The sequence below is a fragment of the Gavia stellata genome, chromosome 2 (genome assembly GCF_030936135.1).
Source record: "Gavia stellata isolate bGavSte3 chromosome 2, bGavSte3.hap2, whole genome shotgun sequence".
NCBI classification, from domain to species: Eukaryota; Metazoa; Chordata; class Aves; order Gaviiformes; family Gaviidae; genus Gavia; species Gavia stellata.
In genome coordinates, this window is record NC_082595.1 from 30561260 (window position 1) to 30587188 (window position 25929).

The 25929-nt window shown below is 36.1% G+C and overlaps 1 protein-coding gene across 3 annotated transcripts in view; it reads left to right on the forward strand.

Moving 5' to 3' along the window:
• The window catches only part of SIPA1L2 (signal induced proliferation associated 1 like 2), an 87540-nt gene that overhangs the window by 12486 nt on the left and 49125 nt on the right, over nt 1–25929 (forward strand). For all 3 annotated transcript variants that reach the window (XM_059829186.1, XM_059829193.1, XM_059829202.1), the window contains exons 4-8: nt 4471–4645; nt 10245–10348; nt 16873–17030; nt 18568–19144; nt 25014–25288. In XM_059829186.1, the coding sequence (XP_059685169.1) occupies nt 4471–4645; nt 10245–10348; nt 16873–17030; nt 18568–19144; nt 25014–25288 (1289 nt within the window). The remainder of the gene's footprint in view (nt 1–4470; nt 4646–10244; nt 10349–16872; nt 17031–18567; nt 19145–25013; nt 25289–25929) is intronic.

Below are 25929 nucleotides of genomic sequence, written 5' to 3' on the forward strand. Positions count from 1 at the left end.
AATCCAGCTGGCGGCCGGTCACAAGCGGAGTCCCCCAGGGCTCAGTTTTGGGACCGGTCTTGTTTAATGTCTTCATTGATGATCTGGATGAGGGGATAGAGTGCTCCCTCAGCAAGTTTGCAGGTGACACCAAGTTGGGAGGGAGCGTTGATCTGCTTGAGGGTAGGAAGGCTCTGCAGAGGGATTTGGACAGGCTGGATCGATGGGCTGAGGCCAACCGGATGAAGTTCAATAAGGCCAAGTGCCGGGTTCTACACTTTGGCCACTACAACCCCAGGCAACGCTACAGGCTTGGGGACGAGTGGCTGGAAAGTTCCCCCGCAGAAAAGGACCTGGGGGTGTTGATCGACAGCCGGCTGAATATGAGCCAGCAGTGTGCCCAGGTGGCCAAGAAGGCCAATGGCATCCTGGCTTGTATCAGAAATGGTGTGGCCAGCAGGAGCAGGGAGGTAATCATGCCTCTGTACTCGGCACTGCTGAGGCCGCACCTCGAATCCTGTGTTCAGTTTTGGGCCCCTCACTACAAGAAAGACATTGAGGTGCTGGAGTGTGTCCAGAGAAGGGCGATGAAGCTGGTGAGGGGTCTGGAGCACAAGTCTTATGAGGAGGGGCTGAGGGAACTGGGGTTGTTCAGCCTGGAGAAGAGGAGGCTGAGGGGAGACCTTATTGCTCTCTACAACTACCTGAAAGGGGGTTGCAGAGAGGTGGGTGTTGGTCTCTTCTCCCAAGTGACTAGTGACAGGACTAGAGGAAATGGCCTCAAGTTGTGACAGGGGAGGTTTAGGCTAGATATTAGGAAAAAGTTCTTTACTGAGAGAGTAGTGAAACATTGGAATAGGCTGCCCAGGGAGGTGGTAGAGTCACCCTCCCTGGAGGTATTCAAGGAGCATGTGGATGTGGCATTGTGGCATGTAGCTTGATGGGCATGGTGCTGTGTGGTGTTGGGTGGGTTGGTTTTTGGTGTGTTGTGGCTTGTTGTTGTTGTGTGGTGGTTGGCTTTTTTTTTTTCTTTTTTTTTCTCTCTTTTTTTTTTCTTTTTTTTTTCAGGTTGGACTTGATGATCTTACAGGTCTTTTCCAACCGTAGTGATTCTGTGATTCTGTGATTTAATACATATCATATAGACAAGTAGCTAAATGGGTTTAGAAATTATTTTCTGATGTTACATTAGTAAATTGTTCTCAGTATTACATTAAATGTAGAATTTCTAATTTAGAAATCATGAAATCAGAACCATGTCTGCAATTATTTACTTAAAAAGACATGAATAAGGTTGCGGTACCATTTCAAAACTGGCAAACTTTATTAGTTTTAAATATTCTGATAGTTTTTCATGCCAGTTAAATGCGCCGCAGAAGAAGATCCTGCGAAAGCTCATTTAGTTCCTTCTTTCTTAGGCGTTGATGTTGTAAGGGTACCTTGATTTCTGCTTCTGCAGAGTCCCCATGATCTTGGCATGAGAGTCTTCTAATTCCATCGTCAGGAGTGCTCCTAGCACACGGGTAGGAGGTTCAGATTACTGCAAATAAGCTTGCAACTGCTGCCTTGATTAGGAATAGTGGTATTGGTAGGATCAAATTTGTACATCATTGCCTAGCGTTTACAGTATTTGTCCATGAAGTGAAAACCCAGGAGTAATTCCTTCCTTGGGTTGGAGAGTTTCAGATCCTCATCTTCAATGTCTTATAGGACAGTGTTTAAACCATGAGATGGTAGGTTGTTTTGGAAGATAGAGGTATACTTAACTCCTGTTTGGAATTATTTTGATATTTATGAACAAATTCAGGAACGACTGGTGTCCTCAGAAAGAATGAAGGAGTGTGACTGCATATTCTAGACTGAACATTTTGCCTAGGTGCTTCTTTACTGTTAGTTGTTGCCCCTATTGTTGGTGGCTCAGTTAGCATTTAATTTCTCCACTCTGTAATTCTAGTGTGAAGTTAAGGGAATTAACTTAAATTCCCTGTGGTTTAAGCTAAACTATTTGACACAGAGCTGGGATAGAGATAGCAGTGTGCTTCCAATCATTTAAAGTCTCTGCTGGGAAACTGTCAAGTAACAGCACTGCTTCCTGTAACCTAATGTTTATATGGCCAGTTCTTGTCCGGTTTCTTCCATGAAGTGTTCATGCTAGCTTTCCACTGAATAAAACAGTCACCAGCATGCAATCTGAAATCTTTTGTTAAATACCTAACTCTCTCCAGGCAGTGCTTCAAAATGGGGATGACGCAAGGAAGCACTCTGAGTGGATAGCATCTAATGCCAGTCAGAAGGAAATGATAAGAGCAAGCTGGTATCTTAACCCTGCCCTGCTCCAGAGTTCAGCAGTCTGACTCAGGTGGCTCCTACAGTGCATCCATAACCCAGAATCTCTTTTTATTTCAGATGGTCATCCCTCCCATTCCAAACCAAACTTTGGCACAGCTCCTAGTTCTTCTGTGTTCTGTGCTACCCTTACTGCAGCACCACTCCTCATTCCTGTCCTTACTAAGCCTGTTCTTTCTTCCTAACTGCTCCCTGGTCAATGGCCTCCTGCCAGAGTATGTTCCACAAGGGCTCCCCCCTACATAAAGCAGTTATCAAAGGGAGAGGATGGATTGGGCTCACCAGAGAGGCGGGAGGGCTGCCATCATACATTACTCTTATTTCTGCTGTGCTGCAGGTTTTCTACACCAGTAGACCAATTTCGTTAGTGTGCATTGCTGTGAATATAGATTGGCTGAAATCACGGAGTTAGGCCTGTTTGTATTAGTTAAAATGAGAATAAATTGTCCCACTGATAGGCTTAACTTCATAGTAGGAAAAGAACTCCAGGCCCAATTGGTGTTATGAAATGTTTTGCTATTGGCTTTAATAGTCTAGCATTTCCCTGTTACTTCATTTTAGTACATTTACCTTTTGGGCATGAGATTCTTAGCGTGAATGATTCTATCTATGGCCTTCAAAAATCTTCATTAGTTTGGATATCTTGGGGATTTTTTTGTGTGTTGGTTGTGCATGAAAGTAAATATTTAAACCAAGAATGCTGTCAAGTTAAATCTTCAATTGCATGGGAGATAAAGAATACGAGCTTAAAAATGCAATAGTATCATGAAAACACAGAAAACTAGGTTAGTAAAAGCATAGTGAAAGCTTTTATTTCTCCAGGGGTGATGAGGATTTGGGTAGTGGTTTTCTTTTTTTTGGTTTTCCTTTTTTTTTTTTTTTTTTTTTTTTTTTAAATTGACAGTTGGCAACTGCCTTATATACAACTCTCCACTTACAATGGAGAAACGCAGCATTTATTGAAGAGGGAAGGTTAAGGATTATTTGAAGTCTGGAATGATATTTTTGACACTTTCTTCTTTCATGTGTGTATGTTTTCTTGACTTCTTACGAGTTAGGATTCTCGTAACTTTTCCTCAAAATTGCTGCGGTGCAGTAGCATGTTTATGGATTTGAGTTTTACAATATACTTAACATGGCAGAGCATGTGTTTTGTATGACTAAGGTAAAGCAGACTGTTCTGGTCACCTTTGCTCTAATAGGAATATATACAGTCTTTGCATAACACACATTTTAGACACTAATCCTGAAGTTTGAGTAAGAGAAGTCTACAGCTGGAAAATTTATTTCAGTCATGAATATAGATAAATGTCTTAAGGAAATCTGGTGTGACTGATGGTCTCTGTCAGTTCATGAAGCTCTAGAAGCTGTCAGTTAAGAATAATAAGACTAATTCATTCACATGGAGGTTTGCTGTTTGTCATCTTAAGTATGCATAAAAGCTAAGAAGACAACACTCTGCTCAAGAAGTAATCATCTCTTTTTATAGTTTTTATACTGATTTTTTTTATATAAGTAATTTATCTCTTTTTAGTGTTCTAGAATTGAGACTCCAGTTTGTTTAACAAAACTATTTAACTGCAGTCTGGTTTCTAGCTTGAAGTATACTTTTGAAAACGGGGAATAATTTTTAACAATGGACAATTTTATGGGGAGGACAAAAGATTACATATAACAAAAATTACTGTTCTGAGGGCCTGTTTTAACTGAACTGCACTGAACTTTAAGGGGTAGAAATAAGGGAAAATAAGCTCACCTTGTTTTGAATCTGAGAAAGAAGACAGTTACACAAAATTGCCCATTAAAGTTCTCATACTATAACATGCATTAGAGTGTGTTTTTATAGATAACTAAGTCAAAAGTCTTAATGTACTGCTTTTATCTGTGTTTGGATAGTGACAATCCAGTTTTCTTTCAAGACAGTTGTTGTTGGGGTTTTTTGGTCTTTGTTTGTTTGTTATTTTTTCTTTCTATGGTGACTTAATTTCCCAAATCAGAACACTTATTTTTTCACTTTCAGATAACTTCTGCCAGGGGTTATAACAGTGTCAATATTTAAATTGTTAATATTTGTTCTAGTATTGATTTTCCTTTGCTTCTGTAATTTTTCCTTCCCCCCTCCCACTTTTTTTTTTTTAATTTCAGCTGAGTTTTCAACATAAAATTGGTATCCTTTACTGCAAAGCAGGCCAAAGCACAGAGGAAGAAATGTATAACAATGAGATGGCAGGACCAGCTTTTGAAGAGTTCCTTGATCTGCTGGGCCAGAGAGTACGGCTAAAAGGATTTAGTAAATACAGGGCTCAGCTAGATAATAAAAGTAAGTTATGTTTCTGACCTATGGTAGAAAATATAACTAACCAGTTGTTGTTCTGCAAATCCTGTTTTGTCTTTTCATGCTCTTGACGTTGGGTTTTGATTAGTAAGATTATATGGTAAATGAGGAAGATGACACATATGATAAGAGTATGTATCCCAACTTGTCTGAAAGGTTATTTACTTTTTCTGTGGCATTAGTAGAACTGAAAATAAAAGCAAGTTATTTCATTTGTCTGCACTTAGTTAAAATCATACTATGTGAGTGATATTTTTTATATATTTCGGAATTTCCCAGCTACACTTTTAACATCTTATCCTTAAAAAGGCAAAAGAAAAAATACATATTTCAAAACATGGAGTCATGAAAGGCACCATTTTCCTTATTTTGACTAAACTTTTGTGCTTCTTTTTAATCAACATACATATTGATGTTTAAATTTAAGGAGCAATCAAGTTTTCTCAGTTTTCTAGTTTCTCACACATGCACAGTAAGCATGTTATCATTTGGCAGTTGATAAACGTTTGTCTACTTAACCACTGTGTTATTACTGCCATTTCGTCAGGTCTTTCAGTTTCCCTAAGTGCAATAGTATAATAATTTAATTGTACAAATTTGTCGGGGTTTGTAGCAAAAAATAGGAACTAAAGTATCGCTGTTAAAAAAGTCAATGATATGTTGACACACTTCTTTATTAGCACTGCTTTTCACTGCCCTTAAATTTAACTTAACTCATTCTTAGTTTAATGTAGTTTTAACAGGATTTTGACAAGTGATCACTATGAGCTGTGGTCTAAGGATATCTAGGCATTCATCTACTTTATTGTAATGTACTGTTTTCATAGATATAAAGACTCGCTATAAGGAAGAAATTTTTTACAATGAGGGTGGTGAAACACTGGAACAGGTTGCCCAGAGAGGTGGTAGATGCCCCATCCCTGGAAACATTCAAGGTCAGGCTGGATGGGGCTCTGAGCAGCCTGATCTAGTTAAAGATGATGTCCCTGCTCATTACCGGGGGGTTGGACTAGATGACCTTTAATGGTCCCTTCCAACCCAAACTATTCTATGATTCTATGATTTGATTTGTATCCTTATTTTTGCTGTAGCTTGCATATTACATCCTGAAAACAGATACTTTTTTTAATATACTGTATATGGCCTGTGTATAACAGAAAAGGAATATTTTTGTTGGTGAAGTACATCTCTTTAAACTATTAAATCCCAATACTTGTGTGTGTATTCTACTTACTCTTCTACTCAAATGGGAAAGTTCCTTGAACTGTTAGAGAGAAGCTGCCAAGAAGGGAACTTGGAAAGATGTGCTTAAAGGAAATTAAGGGAAGATCTTTTCTTGCAAGGGATATTTTTGCCTTTCAGATAGTCATAGAGATCTAGGAATCGAAAGTCCTCTTATTTGCTTCTCTGTTCCTTCTGCCACTTATCCACCTGACCTAGCCTGGTTCTTAGGGATCTCTCGCGTGTTTTTGCTACTTCAACATCAGTCTTCATTTAACTGGACTACATCTGGATTTTTATTTTTCTGAAAATGATACATTTGAACACTGATCAGTGTCACAGTCATAAAAGGATTTCTCTTCTGTTATCAAACTGGTAGTGCACTGATGGACTGTCATCTGCTGTTCAGCACCAGGAGAGAGACTTAGTGATTCGTATTAGAAATTTTTGGAAATGTCTAGTGTGTGTACATTGTGGTTGGTACCCAGTGCAGATGAACTGTCCATAGGTCAGTCTCCAGGGGGAAATGAGATATGCAAAGTTGGTGATAAAACCTCATGCTTTTGCAATGAAGGGAGACCAGCTTTCCAACTCAAGAATTCTTTCACATTCTCCATCTCTAGTAGTGGTGGGAAGTGGTGAAAAAAGTGAGCTGAATCCTATGGCAGATTCTAATTTATGACTTACAAGGCAGGAAAGCTGCAATTCTGTAGCCCTGTCAACCTGCGTAAGCACCACATTTATTTTTATTAACATTATTGCCTCTTTGCTTAAATCCGTGCTTGTTTCGCTTTAATAATTCAGGCTTGATAGAGACTATTGCATCCTATTTCAGTACAGAATAATAACTCATTTTTCAAATTAATGTGTAGAAATATTTATTAACATGCTGTGGATGTCAGACTGCTGGGATGAATTGATAAATAAGGATGAAAAATTCAAAGGAGTAAGGGGTGTTTTGGTTTTGCTTTTTTTTTTTTTCCCTCACTCAGAGCATGACTGAGTGTCACCTAGTAATTTTTACATATGAAGATATATGCTGGTCTGTCCAGCAAATTCAGTTTCTAAATTTGCTGTGCTTCAGTATGAATGTACATTGCTGATTGTCATTGTGTATGTATCATTCAGTAACATAATTTTAGTATTTTACTAATGCTGTGTGCCATTAACAATATTGGCCTGTCATAATATGTTCTCATAGTTTGCAACAAACAGAATGGAATTAAGAGAGTTCACAAAAATATAGTATTCAGCTTTATATTAAATGTAAAATACTGACTTAATTATAATCTTTTTTGTATTATACTTGTTTTTTTAATATGAGGGCACAACGAGTATTACTGCATGTCATATTTATAATTGGATAATACATTGATCTGACTGCCTGCAGGTTCAAAATAGTGCAATAAATTCATATCTAGGAGCTACATTTTTGGTTGCCATAATGTTTCAGTAATATTTCTTGCTCAGTTTTTGTAGGGTTCACATTTATTAAGTGTTTCTATTCTCAAATGTTTGACTAGCTGTGGGTTTTTTTCTTTTAAAAGTTCATTTTAAAAAAAATTGTTCTGTTTATTTAATATTTTGATAAGTAATTGATTGGTCCATTTCTTATGGAATATAGAATGTAGACTGTTGTGGTGGGTTGATCTGTCTGGCAGGTAAGCCCCCACCCACTTGCTTGCTTGCTCACCCCCCAACAAGGTGGGGCAGAAAATCAGAAGGACAAAAGCAAGAAAAACTTGTGAGTTGAGATTAAGGCAGTTCAGTAAGTGATGGAAAGGAAAAAAACCACACTGTGTCGTGTGTGTCCCCCCAAAAAAAACACCAAAAAACCAACCCACCACCACAACAACCAACAAACCAACAAAAAAACCCCACAAAACCAAGTGCCACTTGCCACCTCCCATCGGCAGACTGATGCCCAGCAAGCTTTTGAGCAACAGCTACCATGGAAAAAGTCCCCCTGCTCCAGTTTTATTGCAGAGCATAATGTTATATGGTATGGAATATGTCTTTGGTCAATTCAATTCAGCTGTCCTCGCTGCGTCCCCTCCCAAACTCTCACCCACCCCTAGCATACTCCCTGGCCTGGGGGGACAGTGTGAGAAACAGGAAGCCCTGATGCTGTGCCCTATTCAGCAATAGCTAAAACATTGGTGTATTATCAACACTGTTTTCATCACATACAGAAAACACAGCACCATATGGGCTGCTATGAAGAAAACTAGCTCCATCCAAGCCAGACCCAGTGCAAATGTGAAGTACTTGTGGAATATATTAACTAGAAACTCTTTTCTGCCATTCTTTAGTGCATTTTAATGGCATGCAATTCTAAATCCTAAGATCAAGAAATAAGAAAATTAGAGGAAACTTTACCAATTCAACACTATATAATTTGTTTAGTATATGTTTTAAGACATACCAATCTATGAGAAATGAGGAATTAAAAAATTATTATTGGAACATTAATATTCTCATTTGTAATGTTCAGACTTTAATAATGGATTATACTATGGATAAATTGGGTTATGTTTGCAATGAATTTCCTTATACCTGTAAAGAGAGAAATGAAGGTGAAAGAAATTGAGGAAACGTTGAAATTTTATCTCTACAGAGGAATAGTGCTGTTTCAGTTCTGTTTGGTAAAAGGTGCTTTTCTGCAAAAAAGCAGAAACATTTCGTAACTGAAAAAAAAAAGTTTAGCCAATTTTTCTCAAACTTTGTGAAATAAAACTAATGTTTGGAAAGGAATGAGGTGCAAAAATGTCAGCCCAGATATATATATTTTTTTCAACTAAAATTCTCAGCAGAATAATGTTTGTAGTAGCAACCTCTAAGTCAATTTAATCACAGTGAGCCTTAGTAGGTGTTCAGTAAAGCATCTGTTGAGTTAGAAGATTTCAGCTTGCTCCGTGTGAGGGTCTGAATTTCAGAAGAAAAACTTGCTAGCTCATTTCCAAAGTCAAGGTGCTGAATCAAAAGTATTCAACTAAGTAGGATGTTGTATTAGGAAAGCATTGATTTAAGGGTAAGGAATCTGCCTTTCTGTAATAAGTATTTAAAGGGACTGTTTTGTGCAATATCTGTTCAAGATAATTTGACTTTATTTAATACCTAGTATAATGGAATTATATTTTCAACAAAGATTTCAAAATAATGGTGTGCAATAATGTTTGTTTTTTTAGCAACATTTAAGTAAGAAACTTCAGTGGAAATTATGCTTCCTATTTCTTATGTAACTGTAATTTATATTACATCAATATTAATAAATGAAGTTAATTTTATTATTGTACAAACGTAACTGATGAAGCCAGTTGTAATATGAATGTCTTCAAAGTTATACACACACATAAATATTTTAGATCTAGGGCTGCAGATACAGTATGGTTACTGTTGAATTTTACACTTAAGTGTAGGTTTATATACTTTTAACCGGACAACTAACATGGCCAATCAATTTCTTTTTGGAATACAGTTACTATTTAAAACAAAACAAAACCAAACCCCAAAACCATAAACACTGTGTGGAAGAGAGTGCTGGAGAATGTTTATTGGTGTAGATACATAATATAAAATTAAATAAAAAAATGAGTGAACACGGAAAAAGAGAAGAAAAATTGATAGATTTCTTGAGTCAATAGGGTGTTCTCAACCTCCTGCTTTAAAGTTAATTGTACTTACTTAAATAATCCATACATATTAAAGAAGGTGAATAAAGAGGATTAATTTTTGACTACAGAGTAAAACTGACCTGATTTGCTGTAAACATTTTGAGATCCTAACTCTATTAATAAACTTCCTAAATAAAAGAAATATAAATATCAAATAATATTGTATATGAAATGTATTTTAATATTTTTTAAAGATCTGAAAATTCCCAGTAAAATTATTTGACATTGTACTACAATGTATTATGTACATATTTTATGTTTTTAAAATGTCTGATCTGCAGTATGTGTTTTAATGTCAGATTTGAAGTAGCATTTTCTGCTTATTTTTGGTAAAGTATGGGTTTAGTCAGTTGTCCTCATTTAAGTAATGAAAATATATTTTATATAAAACTATACTCAAGTAGCTAAGTGTTTGTTCATTTCTTCATGAAATGCCAGTATATTCAAATTTAGATCATTTAGGCCTCATAGACAGCAAACTCTTTGGGCAATTTCTTGCAGGACCCTTCTATGTCATAATATGAAACTAAAGAGTAGATCGTTAGCTGATGCAAACTGTTTTTGTTCTACTGAAAAAAGTTTTAAATGGCATTAATTGATTTAAATCATAACATGCAAAGAGTGGTGTCCTAAAAAGTAGTATGAATGTTCTATTTTACTGACCTTTTTGCAATTAAATTAATTTTCAGCTGATTCAACAGGAACTCATTCCCTCTATACCACCTATAAAGATTATGAGTTAATGTTTCATGTATCAACAATGCTTCCATACATGCCCAGTAACAGGCAACAGGTATGTTTTTAGACTTTTCATTGTAATTTTACATTATAAATGTTTGATATTGAGGGTTTTTTTGAAGTAATACAGATTTTAAACTGAATTTTTTTATATGAACTATGACTCAATTGTATTTTTTTTTTTTTCTTGAAATATTATAAGGCATTAGAAATCTCATAGGATTTTTATACTATGTAATTCAGGAACTTATCCTATCTCCCCCATTTCATGATATTATCAAAAGGTAATGTTGCCTGTGGTTAATGAGTTCTTTTCAGTTTGGACTGGAATTACATCTTATGTATGTTTTAAACACTGAAGGGAACGAAGCTTGAAAATAGTCTTATGGTTAAAATATGCATGTAATAAGATTTTAAAAACAATTCCACTTAATCCTTATATTACAGATCTTGAAATGTTTATTAATGTGTCAGCTTAGTAATAAATGCTTAACTGTATTCTTCAAGGTGTCTGCTTGTGAAGACAGAAAACTGCAGTGTACTTAATTTATTTCTGGAGAATTCCCTTTGCTTATGTAATAATTCAGAACATCTTTAAAGCATTAAGGATGGCTAAAAAAACAGCACAGCATCCAAAGTGTGCGGTGCACCAGTAAGGTTACTCTGTCTTGCCTGTCTCGGATATTTCTTGCAATTGAATTAAAAAGTACAAGCACATTTGGTATAATATATCAACATTAACAATTAAAAGAAAAAAAAGCAGTAGAATTGCTCATAGGTCAGACTGATGATAGTTTGTAATTTTCTGCACTACTACTCTGCATTTTTCCAGGTGTGCAGAAATGTGTATTGGATTTATTTAGTTAGTCTTAGAATATTCTGTCATTACCATGCAAGATATAAAGATTTCAGTCATTTTGGAGGGTTGTCATGCAATAAAGATGCTATCTCACTTTCTTTTTGAACAGCATACAAAAGATGGTTACTGATTGTTAAACCCTATGTGAGTTGTATCTTTCATGTCTACCCTATCAATAGGTCTTGTGGGAAGAAAGAGATGTGTCAAGGCAGCAAGAAAAAGGCAAAAGAAAATTATTACGAATCTTGAGAAGGGATAAATGAAAATTGAAATGGAAGAAAGTATATGATGTATTTATGTACTTTAAATAGTCAGTGCATAATGTTCTGAACTGTTTGAAGAACTGTTTCAAGTGAACAGTTAAGACAACTGCAAATTTTACTCCATTACACTTAGGATTTAGATGTGGTTTAAAGAAACTAAATTAGAAATCAAAAGACAGAAACTCTTCGCCATATGAATAATATGAATGTTTAGATGACTCACATCTTAAAATGTGTGGCTTTCAGAGGACAGGATGTTCTGCTCTATCACACACTCAGCTGTGGCAATAGCTAGTAATCAAGGTATCAGATCATCACCACTGATTTGAGATTGCTCCACTTCTCTGAACTTTCACTTACATCTTATTAGAATACAGGATTAATTTAGTAAACACACTAGAATTGTTCTGTCTGTTATCAGTCATAACAGTCTTTGACTGGAAAGCACATCTAAATAAGGAGAGCTGTACATTATTAAGAAGATATAATACACTGAATGAGCTTGCCTTAAAAGGAAAAAATTAATATTTTCATAGCTGATCACAGGCACTGACAGTAAATATGCCCTTACTTGGAGTTTATTACTTTTGTTGTCTTTCATGACTTTCCCTTATTTGTGAGAACAGGATATCCTCTTGCCACAATCTACTAATTTTCATTATTGTTTGCTGTTTGTCACCTTCACTGCTATGTTGCTTAGCTACCCCCTATTACTGTCCTTTCACTTCTTCCTGTGCCTTCCTTTCATTCTCATGATTTTCTTATGTGTCTTTTCTTTATAGTTAGGTGCAAAATCTTCCATTTTAACTCCATGGTTTTCCCCAGCAACAAGCACTCCTTTCCACAGTGTTTTAGTAAGCTCTCGTCATTGTCACTGTAACAGGTTAAATATTTCGTAGAAGCACCATGTTGTTATTCGTGGCTTTCTTGGGATCAAAATAATGTGGCGGTTTTCCAAGTTCAAGTAGTACGCCTATCTGAAGACCCACCACATTATTTTTTTTAGGTGCTGGGATCTAGCAGTATTTGCACAGCATGGACACTGTCTTAATGAAATGTGACAAGTGCACCCAAATGACCAGAATTTAGCCAGCCTTAATGTGCAAAAGGGATCTATATTCATTGCTTAATTTTCTTCTATTACTGTTTAGTTCCAAAATACATACTGAAGTGTGAAATATATCAACAGTGTTATTTCTCACAAGCTAGGATAAAATTCAGTTAGGCCTTTTTCCTTGAGACATTTTAGATGCTGAAGACCACAGATGCAGTTGCATCAGTTGTGCTCAAGACAGAGACACACTTACAGGTGCTGTGGAATATGAATGTTGTTTGTCTCTTCAGAGTTTGGCTCACTAACTCTACATACCCAAGTAAGGGGAAGTTAGGGACCATGGTAATTTCCCTTTTAGGTTATGTTAGCAATGAAGATGCCCATTCAATAGTTATTTTTTGCTAGCATTTTGTGTGTGTACTGGCAATGAGGTTATTGCATCCTATCCCTATGTCACTTGTTTGGTAATGACTGGGCAAGGTATTGAGTCACTCTTCATCATCTAGGACTACGACCTTCAATGAGCAAGCACTGAGCATTGCTTAGATTCCAAATACCTGTGAGCCAAAAATAGGCCACACCAGAATTGTTTGTTGCTTCTTCCAGGACATAACTACGCCCTGCTTGGTCCCTGATCAGGACATCCCTCTAGTTTTAGAGCCCGCAGGAGATCCAAAGAGCAAGGTAATTTTCACTTTGGCTGCAACATAGGCTGGGAACTTTCAAGTCAGCTGCTCCTTCCGTAGGACAGAAAAGACTACCAGCCCTGGTGTGGCCAGTTTCTTTTCCTTTACTGGCCTTTTCTTCAAATCATAGGCTTTCCCCTTTAAACTTTACCTTTGCGACGTCCCTTTCCAAATCATTCCCTTGCAAGTTTCCTGTTCACACATTTACAGTCTGCTTGTGTACACATGGTCAGACCTGTTTAATCCAAATCAGTTCAAATAATCAGTTTTCACCTGGTTTAATGAAAACTTAAATATAAAACAGATATGCAATAATGAAATAACCTTGCTGAATTTAAGCTACTGTTAAAATGGTTGGGATAACAAGACGTGTGATTATACCAAACTCAGTTTAACCAGATCTGATGAAATATCTTTTGCCGTTTTTCTCTGGTTTTGGTAATGGTTAAGAACACAAATCGAAGATAAAACTTTTGAAACCACTTATTTTAGAAATGTACTAAAATAAGTTTGAAGATTGTCTTATTTGACTCTTAACATTTCATCATTTAATTGAATTAAGAGTAAATTTCACTGCTATTTCAGCAAGAATTCCTTGTTGTTTCGCAGTTTGGCTAGGCAATTAAAATTCCACAGAAGTGGGTAGATTTTTATGGCTGGGCATAACCTGTAAATATGCTAAGTTTTAAGACAGTACTTTTCTTCAGAGATGCATATCTGAAAATTAAGAATTGAGTAGTTAAAAACTCAAAATTAATATAGTAACTATTATTTGGTAGAAATAATTTTAATCTAATGGATTCTGCTTTTCTAACATATTTTCCTTACTGGACTCCCCTTTGTGTGTCATGTATTCTTACATAAAACTCCACTGATTTGCTTTTGGCTGCCTGTTGTACTTGATTGGGTTCATTTTCAAATTCTACCATGCCAATTTAGACTGATACAAGAATGATGTCAAAGTGTGTTTGATGTCTCCTTACTGTAAGTAATCCTCTGTAATCTGTGCACCCTGTTGAGAGTTCCTATTGTGCTCTGCATTGGCATGAGACTCTTTAGAGTATGTTAGAAAGGCAGATTAAAAAGAAATTCATAGTACAACAACCCCCAAAAACCCAAAACCTGAGCAGACCTCAAAATGGGAGAGGAAGGGGAAACTGAGAACCTGGAAAAAAAACTAGGAGGTAAAAGCTGGGAGGAAGATCTAGGTTATAGAATGGGAACTAGAAAAGGGTTTCTTACAAATCTTTTTGCTTAGTTCCGGTTTCCTTCAATTCCTTTTTCATTTTCAGTATGCTATCCTTATCTCACATTTCCCAGGGAAGTATGTGTTCCCTCCTTCTTTTCCATTCAATACTTTATTCTTTTCCTATTCCTTTATCCTATCCAGAGCACTTCTTTCCATCTTACAGATCACCCCAATTTACTTCTCTCCCCTCTCCAAGTTCTTTGCATTATGATACTTTGTGCACAGCCACAACTGTGCTTTGCCTTTGCATTGTGTTGAAGTTCACTGTCCACTTATGCATGAGTGTTATTTATAACGGTGTTACACTGATTTTATTTTAAAACATTGAAGATGTCACTAAGATCTCTGCAAGCTTGGTAAGGTTCTTAAAAATTATGACCTGACCTCCTATTTCCTATTTTTGTGCCTCTTAGTGGTTTAAGCTCTTGAAAAATAGTTTAGGGATAGGATATGGGAACTGCCATAATTTTGAAAAGACTATTTTTGCTAGTAAAATTTCAAACATTTCTAAAACTTACCTCTGAAGTGACTGCTATTCTTGCTTAAGCAGCCTATGATGGTAAGCAGAACCCCCTAAAGAGGTCTGCAAAAGCAAAAAATATTAGTGAAATTGAGGAATAAATATAACTTTAAACAGGATGTTGCTTTCTCATTTTTGTTGTTTTGCTCTGTGGAAATGTATATGCATAGGAATGAACTACTACAGCAAGAAAGAGTAACTGGGCAGTTAGTTATATACAAAGGCAGAAATGAATCACCTTGTACCTCATAATTGGAAGGTTTCTTACAAATTTAACTGCGGTGTAAATTCCAACCTGTGAGATAATAACCTCTAAACATGAATTTGTGCTTCACTACTACGATCTAATTGCATGGTTCACTAGCTCAGCAAATAAAAGCATACCTGACACACTTAGTTCTGTGATCAGTTCCATGTAATGTACTTCTGTAATTTGTACTCAACAGGATGTATATCTTCAATTGCTCAAATAGCCAGTTATTTCGATTTTAGTCTTAATAACCTGAAAACTTGATTGAGCCACATGATTTATACAAAATACTATTTTCTGTTCTTATATCTGTTTTAAAGTTTCGTCACAAGTCTTATTTCTTTAATCTGCATTTGGGATTTTGATTAAAATAATATAGTTATACTGAGTGCTTTAAAATTGTGGCTTTGGCCCTTCTTACTACCTTTAGAATACCATCCTTTGTGTTATTTTAGGAGATATAATGACACATACTTATGGGTCTTAGGCTTTAGCATGTGCAACTTTGCTTTTTTTATAGGTAGCTGAAATACTCACGTTAAATGGAGCTGAGAAAATACAAGTAAATGCTCTTTTATTAGAAAGACTATGTTCTGTAAAATGAGCTTGATAGAGAAATTTTTACTTGAGCTGTCATAAGGTTTTCAAATAAATTTATTCTTATATCCTTTTCAGTTACACATGAGCTAAGGTAAAGCTTTAAGTGTCTGTATGTTATTAGTTGACAGTGCAATGTCTTTGGCAGACTTTGGGTGGATATTTAAAATGTAGCACATGCTAGACTGCTTTTTTCCGTTTGGTAATATATGTGAATGTTTTATAAGCAAAGGTATTTAAGAAAAACGTGTAAAAACAATTTGAGAGGTACAATATACTTCTGTGAGGAAAGTGAACATCATTTTACTGTGTTATTTTGTTGGGGTTTTTTTTTTTGAGAAAGAATTGGTCCCTTATTGCTGGACGTGTTTTGTAGTTTTTTATTGTTTTAGCCTGTAACAATGGTTTAGTACTTTTAAATTATTCCTTAAATATATTCTGATGATGAAAGCTACCAATTACAAGAATAGGTTTTTAATTAATGAGTTTCTAATAGCTATTGTTTCTCCATGAGTATTCTGTGTCTCAGCTCTGTTCCTCAAGTATGCAGTTGTTAAAATTTGTGATGAGTATTCATCATAATCTATTTTTTAAAAAAAATAACATCATAATATTAAGGACAATGTTTAAAAAAAATGTAACATGGAAAAGGAAGGTTTATTGAGAAAGAAAAGCAATTCTATATTTTTCATATAGAAGCAAATGCTACACTGTAAAGTGGGAACTGAAGTACAGTTCTCTGCATAGTGAGAAATGTCAAGTGATATAACATTTTTTATTACTGAAGTGATGCACTAAAGTAAGAGAAATATATTTTTCTCATAGAATAAAAGAGAAATGAGCAGAAACTATGCAGAACTAGTGTGGGGATGCAAGAGAACTCACTAGTATTTTTGTGAACTTAGCCTAATTTCCGTTCCCTATCTTTTTGCAGTTCAGTCCGATATCCTTTATCTGTAGCTATCCAGGATATGATTAATTAAAAGTTATTTCTGAAAAATTAAGCTTCATTTATTTTCGTTTGGGTTTTTTTTTTCTAGAATTAAGAGACTGTGATTATTTTTTTTATAACTAATTTTTCAATGCATGTTTCTTGTCTAGCTGCTAAGGAAAAGGCATATAGGAAATGACATAGTTACCATTGTCTTCCAAGAACCAGGAGCACTTCCTTTTACTCCAAAAAATATTCGTTCCCACTTTCAACATGTGTTTGTCATAGTCAAAGTGCATAATCCTTGCACTGAAAATGTGTGCTATAGGTGAGTAGAGCCTTATAACTATTTAAGTTTTTTATTAAGACTGCAATGGAGCTGCGTCTTCTAACAATTTTGTATTTTCTAGAGATATTATGTATACAATTTTAAAATTTCTGCTACATTTTCTGAGTTTGAAAACCCCATGTCTCCCTTGCACACATCTAGAGTTATGGGGCAGTTTGTAGACTTAAATGGGTATATGCAGAACTCTGTGTTGCTGATTTATGGGCATAAAATGGGGATATGACAAGTTAGGAAAAATAAGATTTGCAGACATAGCAATAGAAATTAATTTAGAATTTGTATTGCACATTTCCTTTCTCAAAGAAAGTGATTTAAAATAAAATATTTTAGAAGGCTATTAACCTCTATAAATCCCTCACAATATGACACCAGGATGAGTCATGGCCTTTAAGCACATGAGTGAGGTCTTTTGGGAAGTATAACAACACCTCAAATTTCAGATGACCTTAAATCTCACATTTAAGTTACTGCATCATGAATTCTAGCAAGGTAACTGGGGTGGAAGCATGGTTCTGAACTGATTGGGAATTGTGCAAATAATGATAAGGACTTGAAGCATAATGGTGAAGATTTAGCATGTATAAATGTTATTTATTCATTGTTTAGAATGAAATTAAATTATATCATGAGGTCGAGTCATATTATTGTCTTTTAGCTGTGTTTTAGAACTTAGGCTACCTTTTGGAACTTGATTTTGTTTCAGTAGCTCTTTTGTGTTTAATAATACATGACATCTCATGAGTTACAATTTTCTTATTACTAAATGACGTCTGCCTGTCATCCCAAATGTGACTGCATTTCAGTCAAACTAGTAGTAGTGTACGTAGTTTGCACAGTATTTTGAAATGCTTTTTCAGTTGAAATACATTATGTAGATATCAATTGTAGGTATAATTGCATCAATGAGAAAATATTCCTGTCTCTTTTACATCTTGCTATGAACTGTCCATATCAAGAATTGCAGGTATTTTGAAATTTTATGAACATGGAGTAGTCAACTTAAACAGGTGCAGAATGTTCCCATTATAGACACATTTGGCACCAATACTTTGTCTTCACACTTCATTGTAGCAAAATGTTTAAGGATTAAAATAAATTCTTTTCTATTTATGTATTTTTTAGTTTTCAGATCATGCAACTGAGTGACAGCTGAAAATGATAGTCAGACTTACATTAAAAAATAATTTTTAAAAAATTATTCTCTCATTTATGTCTCACAAAGCATTTTTATATTTATTTCATTAAAGAAAGGAAACAGTGACATCCTAAGAAGTCATCCTTGATATTTTTTGTCTTAGTAACATACATCCATAATGTCTTTTATATATTTAAAAGAAAAAAGCCATTTTAAAACAGGCACTCCAATCAGTTTTCTTTGATGTGTCTAAAATGTCTGAAAATTGACATGTCAAAGCTAAACCCAACTGTGTAAATGGACTGCACAGATCACAGTTCTGCTTACCATCTGATCTTTTTTTAGGAATTAACCATTGTATTTTTTTCTTTCTATTTTCAGTGTTGGTGTTTCACGATCAAAAGATGTACCTCCGTTCGGTCCACCCATTCCCAAAGGAGTTACTTTCCCCAAATCAGCAGTCTTTAGGGACTTCCTTTTAGCCAAAGTTATTAATGCTGAAAATGCGGCTCATAAGTCGGAAAAATTTCGAGCCATGGCCACAAGGACACGTCAAGAATACTTGAAAGATCTGGCAGAAAATTTTGTTACCACAGCTACAGTGGATACGTCAGTGAAGTTTAGCTTTATTACTTTGGGGGCAAAAAAAAAGGAAAAAGTGAAACCAAGGAAAGATGCACATCTATTCAGTGTTGGAGCAATTATGTGGAATGTGATTGCACGAGATTTTGGCCAGTCTGCTGACATTGAATGTCTCCTTGGAATCTCCAATGAGTTTATCATGTTGATTGAAAAGGAATCAAAAAATGTTGTGTTTAACTGCTCCTGCAGAGATGTTATTGGATGGACATCTGGATTAATGAGCATCAAAATATTTTATGAAAGAGGAGAATGTATTCTTCTGTCTGCAGCAGATAATTGTACTGAAGACATCAGAGAAATTGTTCAAAGACTTGAAGTAAGTACAGTTTCTAAATTGAAATTCCAAATTTTTTAAGAGTTACTTGCCTACATCTCCTTTGAGATATAATCAAAAATGTCTTATGTTTATACTTCAGGAGTGTTTTCAGCCTTCAGAGAGCATTACAGACAATAATGCTCACAACAGCTTATGAGATAAGGGTTATCAACCCATTTTCAGGGATGAAGAATCTGATACCAATAAGCTGATAGACTTGCACAAAGCCATAGATGGGTTTCAGTGTTGAAATCAGGATTGAAAGGCTAAGCTTTTGTCTTCTCTTGCTGTAGCCTGTTCTCAAATCACATCTTTGTAGGTAGAAAAATACCTTAATTTAAAAATACACAAAATCTTAATGTGTAAAATATACCCCTTGGATTTTTTATAATAACCCACGTGAATATTAGCAGAAAAAATTGTGTGATTCTGCTGATTTGTTCCTCTATACTTGAGCAACTGCAGGAAGTAAAGAAAACTAGACCAATTAATGCCAGCTTTTACAGCTGACTAGATGAAGTTTTTCAGATGCTTGATGACCCTGTTAGCACAACTGTCCTGTAACTATTTCAGTCAGTATAAATGAACTGACAGGAACTCCAAAGTAAAAGTGTTGATGCATCTACTTCACGTGGTTACACTTCACCCTTTGGTCGTAATTTAAGTGTTCTAGATGGTCTCAGTTTTGTTTATATTAGAAAGCCCAGTACTGAAAAGAAATCATCATGCTTACCATTTTCACACTGGAACAGTTGGATTGCAGCTGATGTTTTAGGGTGTCTGTAGTTCTGCAGTCCCATTTAGCATTGCTCAATATCATGCTCTAAATAATAACCTTTTTCTTCCAAAGTACAATTAATCTTTCAATCGATTAACGTCTTTAAACTCTTCTTGCCACTGTTCTGTTACCCTTTACATTGAGGTCTTCAGTTTCACTTTCCTTAGACAGATATTTCCCTTCTGAAAAATAGTGTATGCATAGTTCACTCCTGTTAAGTATTGCTAAATGAACAATATAAATTGCTTAACACAGATGGAAAGCAAGATAAAAAGTTCTAGTGGAAACTTCTGCTGTCCTCAGTGATGACAACTTCTTTTGCTGTTTTCCACTTCTTTGTTTTTACAAAACGTGGAAATATCCCAGCTGCTGAGGATAGATCTTAAAATTCAGTAATTAAAAACACAAAATGAAATGGTTATCTGTATCTATACCTTCTCTCTTTCACTGCCACCTATCCAACTTTCACATTGCTTAAAATAATTAGTTGTCATTACTTGTTTTAAAATTTCTTTCATCCCTATTTCTTACCTCATATTTTTCTCCTTTTTCCTGGTTCTTCATCTCTTTTGAAAGCTGCATATTACTGTTATTTCCTAGTTGGTTTATGATGTTGAATGCTTTCTAAACAGTCCTTATATATATTGTGATATAGAAGCTCAGAGGTGACCACTGCAACTACTAAAAAGTATTTAAAACCCTGATTCCACACTTCATATGCATCCTTTAAAAACCTTTTAAGTCTCTTGGAACACAGCTAAGGTCAATAACCACATGTGTCAGCAGATGCTAAAGATGAAAGCTCGAACTATGACATATTACCAAACTTCAGTGACCAGATGATTAACTCTTTTCAGTCACTAGTAAAAGCATTTCTTAAAACCAGTGAGTAAAATGTTGCAGTTACTAAATGAGATTGTCAAAGAAATAACTACATTTTATTGCCTGGGTTTAAAACATGCAGATGAATAGGAAACCTATCTGAATATTCAGATAAAGCAAAGATCTGAAAAGCTGAGACTGTAATTTTGGTTTGAACCAAAAGAATCAGTTCAGGACTGGGATTTGTCAATCTAGAGACAGATCTGTATTTGTGGGGGAGAAAATCTAGTGATATAAAGTAGAAAAAGCAGGAAAAGCAAACTGTAGATTAACTTGGCGGGCTGTGTTTGAAGGCAGAAAAAGCAGTGGTTCTGAGCTTTAGGATAACAGAGAATGGCAGGGTGATATAAGATTAAATGAAAACCCCGAATGGATCTTTAGACAACAATCTGAGTAGACAACATTTCCTTAGAAGCCTGTATACTAAAACTCTTCACCTTCTTCATGGGACTTAGTGGATCTCTGTCTTTTAATTTCATCTGTATTAAGTGCATTCAGAGAAGCCAGCTCTTAGTTCATGCACAGCCACATGTTCAGTGAAACGGCAGCCAAGTAAGCAGAATGACCTGTTTTGAAGTGGAGCAGCACTATGTTTTATGTGACATTACTATCACAGAATCACAGACTCACTACGGTTGGAAAAGACCTGTAAGATCATCAAGTCCAACCATCAACCAACACCACCATGCCCACTAAACCATGTCCCGCAATACCTCATCCACACGTTCCTTGAACACCTCCAGTGAGGGTGACTCTACCATCCTCCCTGGGCAGCCTGTTCCAGTGTTTCACCACTCTCTCAGTAAAGAAATTTTTCCCAATATCCAGCCTGAACCTCCCCTGCCGCAACTTGAGGCCATTCCCTCTTGTCCTGTCACTCATCACTTAGGAGAAGAGACCAACACCCACCTCTCTGCAACCTCCTTTCAGGTAATTGTAGAGAGCGATGAGGTCTCCCCTCAGCCTCCTCTTCTCCAGACTGAACAACCCCAGCTCCCTCAGCCGCTCCTCATAAGACTTGTGTTCCAGACCCCTCACCAGCCTTGTCGCCCTTCTCTGGACACGCTCCAGCACCTCAATGTCCTTCTTGTAGTGAGGGGCCCTAAACTGAACACAGTATTCGAGTAACATCCAGTGTCACATTTTAGGAGATATACTTGTGGAGGACTTGATCTCCTGGAATCCTTTTCATTGGTAATAGATGAATCTTTGGCAGGAATGTTTATCTTCCTTTGCTTTTGATCTTTGAATATTTAACTAACTTGAAGAAGAGATTTTGAGTGCTCTGAGTTGGGGAAATCCATATACTTTGGCTGCTGCATTCATTCTGCAGTATTCTATAATTGTGACATAATGATAAAGAGATGTCTGCCCCCCCAAAAGAATATTGTGTAATTTCATAAGGATAAAATTCCATCCCTCTGCTGGGGTCCTGACTTTAATAGCATGTTCTTCTTTTCACTGCAGGACTAAATATTATATATACATTTTAGAAACTTGTGCAGAAGTGTAGGGAAACTAATGAAGAGCTGAAAATTTCATTTTCACTTATCTAGTTCATAAATTATGAAAGTCTTGTTGAAAATTAGTCATGACCGAAGATGAAAGTCAGAGCTGGGGAAAAAAAGAGTTAAAGTTTAGTGCTTTCAGCATGCCATATAGCTCTAATACTATATGCACATTTATAAACACAACAGAAAGTTCTGTTTTAAATTGAAAGCTTCTAAAAGATACCAAAAACTCAGAGCTGAATAATGACAAAGGAAATAGCTGCGTTTTTCAATAGGAAGGCCCAGAACATGATTTTGTAAACAAAACCTCCAGAGTACATTTTGGACATCTCAAGAATGACTTTCACATTTTAACTTTGAAGCCTACATCTTCAGAAATAACTGGAAGATTCATGAAGTGAAAGTGCTACAGTTTAAGTAGCCTAAATTTGCCAAGCAATGATTCTCAGAATACCAGATCCCTGCAAGATCTTTCTCCAATATTTCACAGCTCAGTGAAGATTAGCCCTTAATGAAAGAGGTCTAACTGTCTTTCATTACCTTGAGTTTATCAGAGGTTAAAAGCATGAGCATGGACCAGCTCCCTCAGATCAGCAAACTTACAATAACTTATGGTTTTGTGGCACTTTGTTGTCATGTGTGCAAGTCCTAATTTTTTCTGCTGAGTGACAGATAACCATGTAGAAATAGTCTATAAAAGCAATAGTGCTTTAAAACTTACTAAGGTACCGAAAACCGTGACTTTGAGTCATTGACCAAGTTGCAGGCATAAGTTACACAAACACTCCAAAGTTTTCCCAGTTGGCCATTGGATTGGGAAGGGAGTAGAAGTTAGGTGTCACATCCCTGACTCTGTAACAGACTTGGACAAAAGATTTGTCTAAATAGGAAGTGTGAAAAGGAAGCTACGAAAGTAACTTCCAGCTTAATATTTGCTGTGTGTTAAGTTCCTTTGTCGATGATGGAGATGTACTTTTGTAATAGTTGCCAGTGAAGGAGACAATCCCATCCATTCCCTGCCTGCAACCCCTTTGGAACACTGTTTTAAAAAGCACCCTGTTTTTCAGCTGTATCATATCTCTGATCTGTCTGCATGGCTGCACAAGTGCTAATGTGATACAAAGGACAGCGTAGTGGTAATAGGGTCTTAGATCAGTTTAAACCTCCCATGAAACTGCACGTAGTCAACTGCCTCTGATTCAGGTAGTGAGAGGAGCGGTTTTGTGACAGCTTTACCCAGTCACAGTACCAACATTTCACTAGCTGCACAGTCCCACGCCCTCACCGTGCAGCCCTGAATTAGGTTGGGTCATGCTTCTGTGGGAAGCGCACAATAAACTAGTGAGCTAGGCTGCCCAGATTCTGGCTCAAGTAGATAACGGAGGGGGAGAATGACTTCCAAAAGAGCCTCCTGAATTACGCTCAAGCTCTAAAACAATCTTTGCAAAGATCTATTCTATACAACTGACTATACAGGACACTAGTCTCTTAACTTAAGCACCTTAAATTATATGCCTAAAGTTGAATAATGTGTGTATCTTTGTAACGCACGCTAAAAGCAACCATAAACAGCGTGAACACCTTTGTGGAACAAGGTGCACTGTGGAACTGCTCTTAATGCAGCATGACGTTGGGAATATCCCTTGATCTGTATCATAACATATGCATCTTTAAAGGGCAGATATTTGCCTTGCCAGGGTGTTATAAAGCACTGTGTTCGAATGATGTGCATTATGAACAAAGATTCTTGATAATGTTGTTTCACAGTGGTTAAGTTTTTGTTCTAATTGTACTAATGGAGCTAAAATATATACTGGTTTTGTGACACTGACAGAAGGGAATGTTAGGGTAACTCACAAACTTACTGTGTAATGTGGACTAGAATTTGATCTTCTGAGTCTGGTGCAGTATCCCAGCATACATGCTACTGTATGATTATTTTTTACTGGGCAAAACTGTTGAGGACTTGTTACATAGTATATAGAAATGAGCCTGCTTCATAAAGTCTGAATTTGAAGGATTTTGGCTACTCTATATAATGACAGAATTACTTTTCATTGAAAATGAAAAAAGTAATTTTTTTGTTTCTAAATTTCCCAGTGAGATGAAAACTCTTACCCCATTTTAGTGATGTCCACATCTCGAGATGGTGGTAGTTAGGAATCTGACTACAAGGCAAAATAAATCAAAATTATCTTCATTGCTATGTTCTTGAGGAAGAAAACCTGCTAGAACTGAAGCATTTAACTCAATTTGCCTCATGTTATATCTCAAGTTTAATACTGTCTAATACTGAAGAAAAAATGCCTGCACACCTGCAGTCAGCCAACAAGAATGAAGTAACTGACGGGACAGCATTTTGCTTGCTTTGTGTTTTAAAACTAAAGCAGCTGTTAAGTTTTCAATAAAATATAAATGGTATTGTGTTCATGTTGTGCAAGGGGGAAGGAACTTGACATGGGTCAGCTTCTTGCTCTGGGGATGTAAGATTTTTAGCATTGTGAAATGTTTTGTTCATTTTGTTTTATGCAGAAACCTTCATTCAACCACAAATGTTAAAATAATAGTTAGTATAAGTATATTAAAGGTATTTAATGTCAAGCCATACATGGCTTTATAGTGTTTGAAAACAGATCTATTTGTGTGTCCAAAGAAGTGAATGTCCTGACAACAATGTAACAATCTGATACTTCTTTAGATAGTGACCAGAGGATGTGAAACCACGGAAATGACCCTTCGGAGGAATGGGTTGGGCCAACTTGGCTTCCACGTGAACTTTGAAGGGATAGTGGCAGATGTGGAGCCCTTTGGTTTTGCATGGAAGGCAGGCCTACGGCAAGGGAGCCGCCTGGTTGAGATCTGTAAAGTGGCTGTGGCAACTTTGACTCATGAACAAATGATTGACCTTTTACGTACATCGGTGACAGTAAAAGTGGTGATTATTCAACCACATGAGGATGGAGCGCCTAGAAGGTAATGAGCAACGGTTGTCAATGTGACATTTGTATCTGTTTGTTTGGGTTTTTTTTTCTCTGCTACTGCTTAAATGATGGCTCTTTTATTGGAGGCCCTCAGGAAATGGATATTGTCTCTCATGTTTGGTGATAATATTATTGAGGCTCTTAAAGCAATCTTTTTCCCCAAACCCCCTATTGGCTTGTAATAGAAGATAAAATGGGAACCTGTAAGAAATGTAATGGGAAATTTACCTTTATATGGCTTTGAAAGAGTAAGAAGTAAACTTTAGTGCATCGTGACTGAGCTGTTATTAAAGTTGATGTGAATTCTTTTCTTGCATAGGAGAATTTTATATTTTAATACTAAATTTGAAAATCGGGAAACCTTCTCTGAAAACTGTACCTTGTCTGTCTTTAACATTTCTCTGACTCCTGACTATTGAAAGAGATTTGTTGTATTTTTTCTTATATTGAAATTTTAACAAAAGTAGTGAAATACTGGGTTCTGGACATATATGGTACCAAGTCGTAGGGTCCTCCTCACTTTCTACAGATATCTAATTTAGTCATTTTAGTGAATTACATCAATGAAATCATCAGTTAAAGCAAAGAAATCTTGCTGCAACAAGAAATAAATGCACACACAGAGGAAAAAGG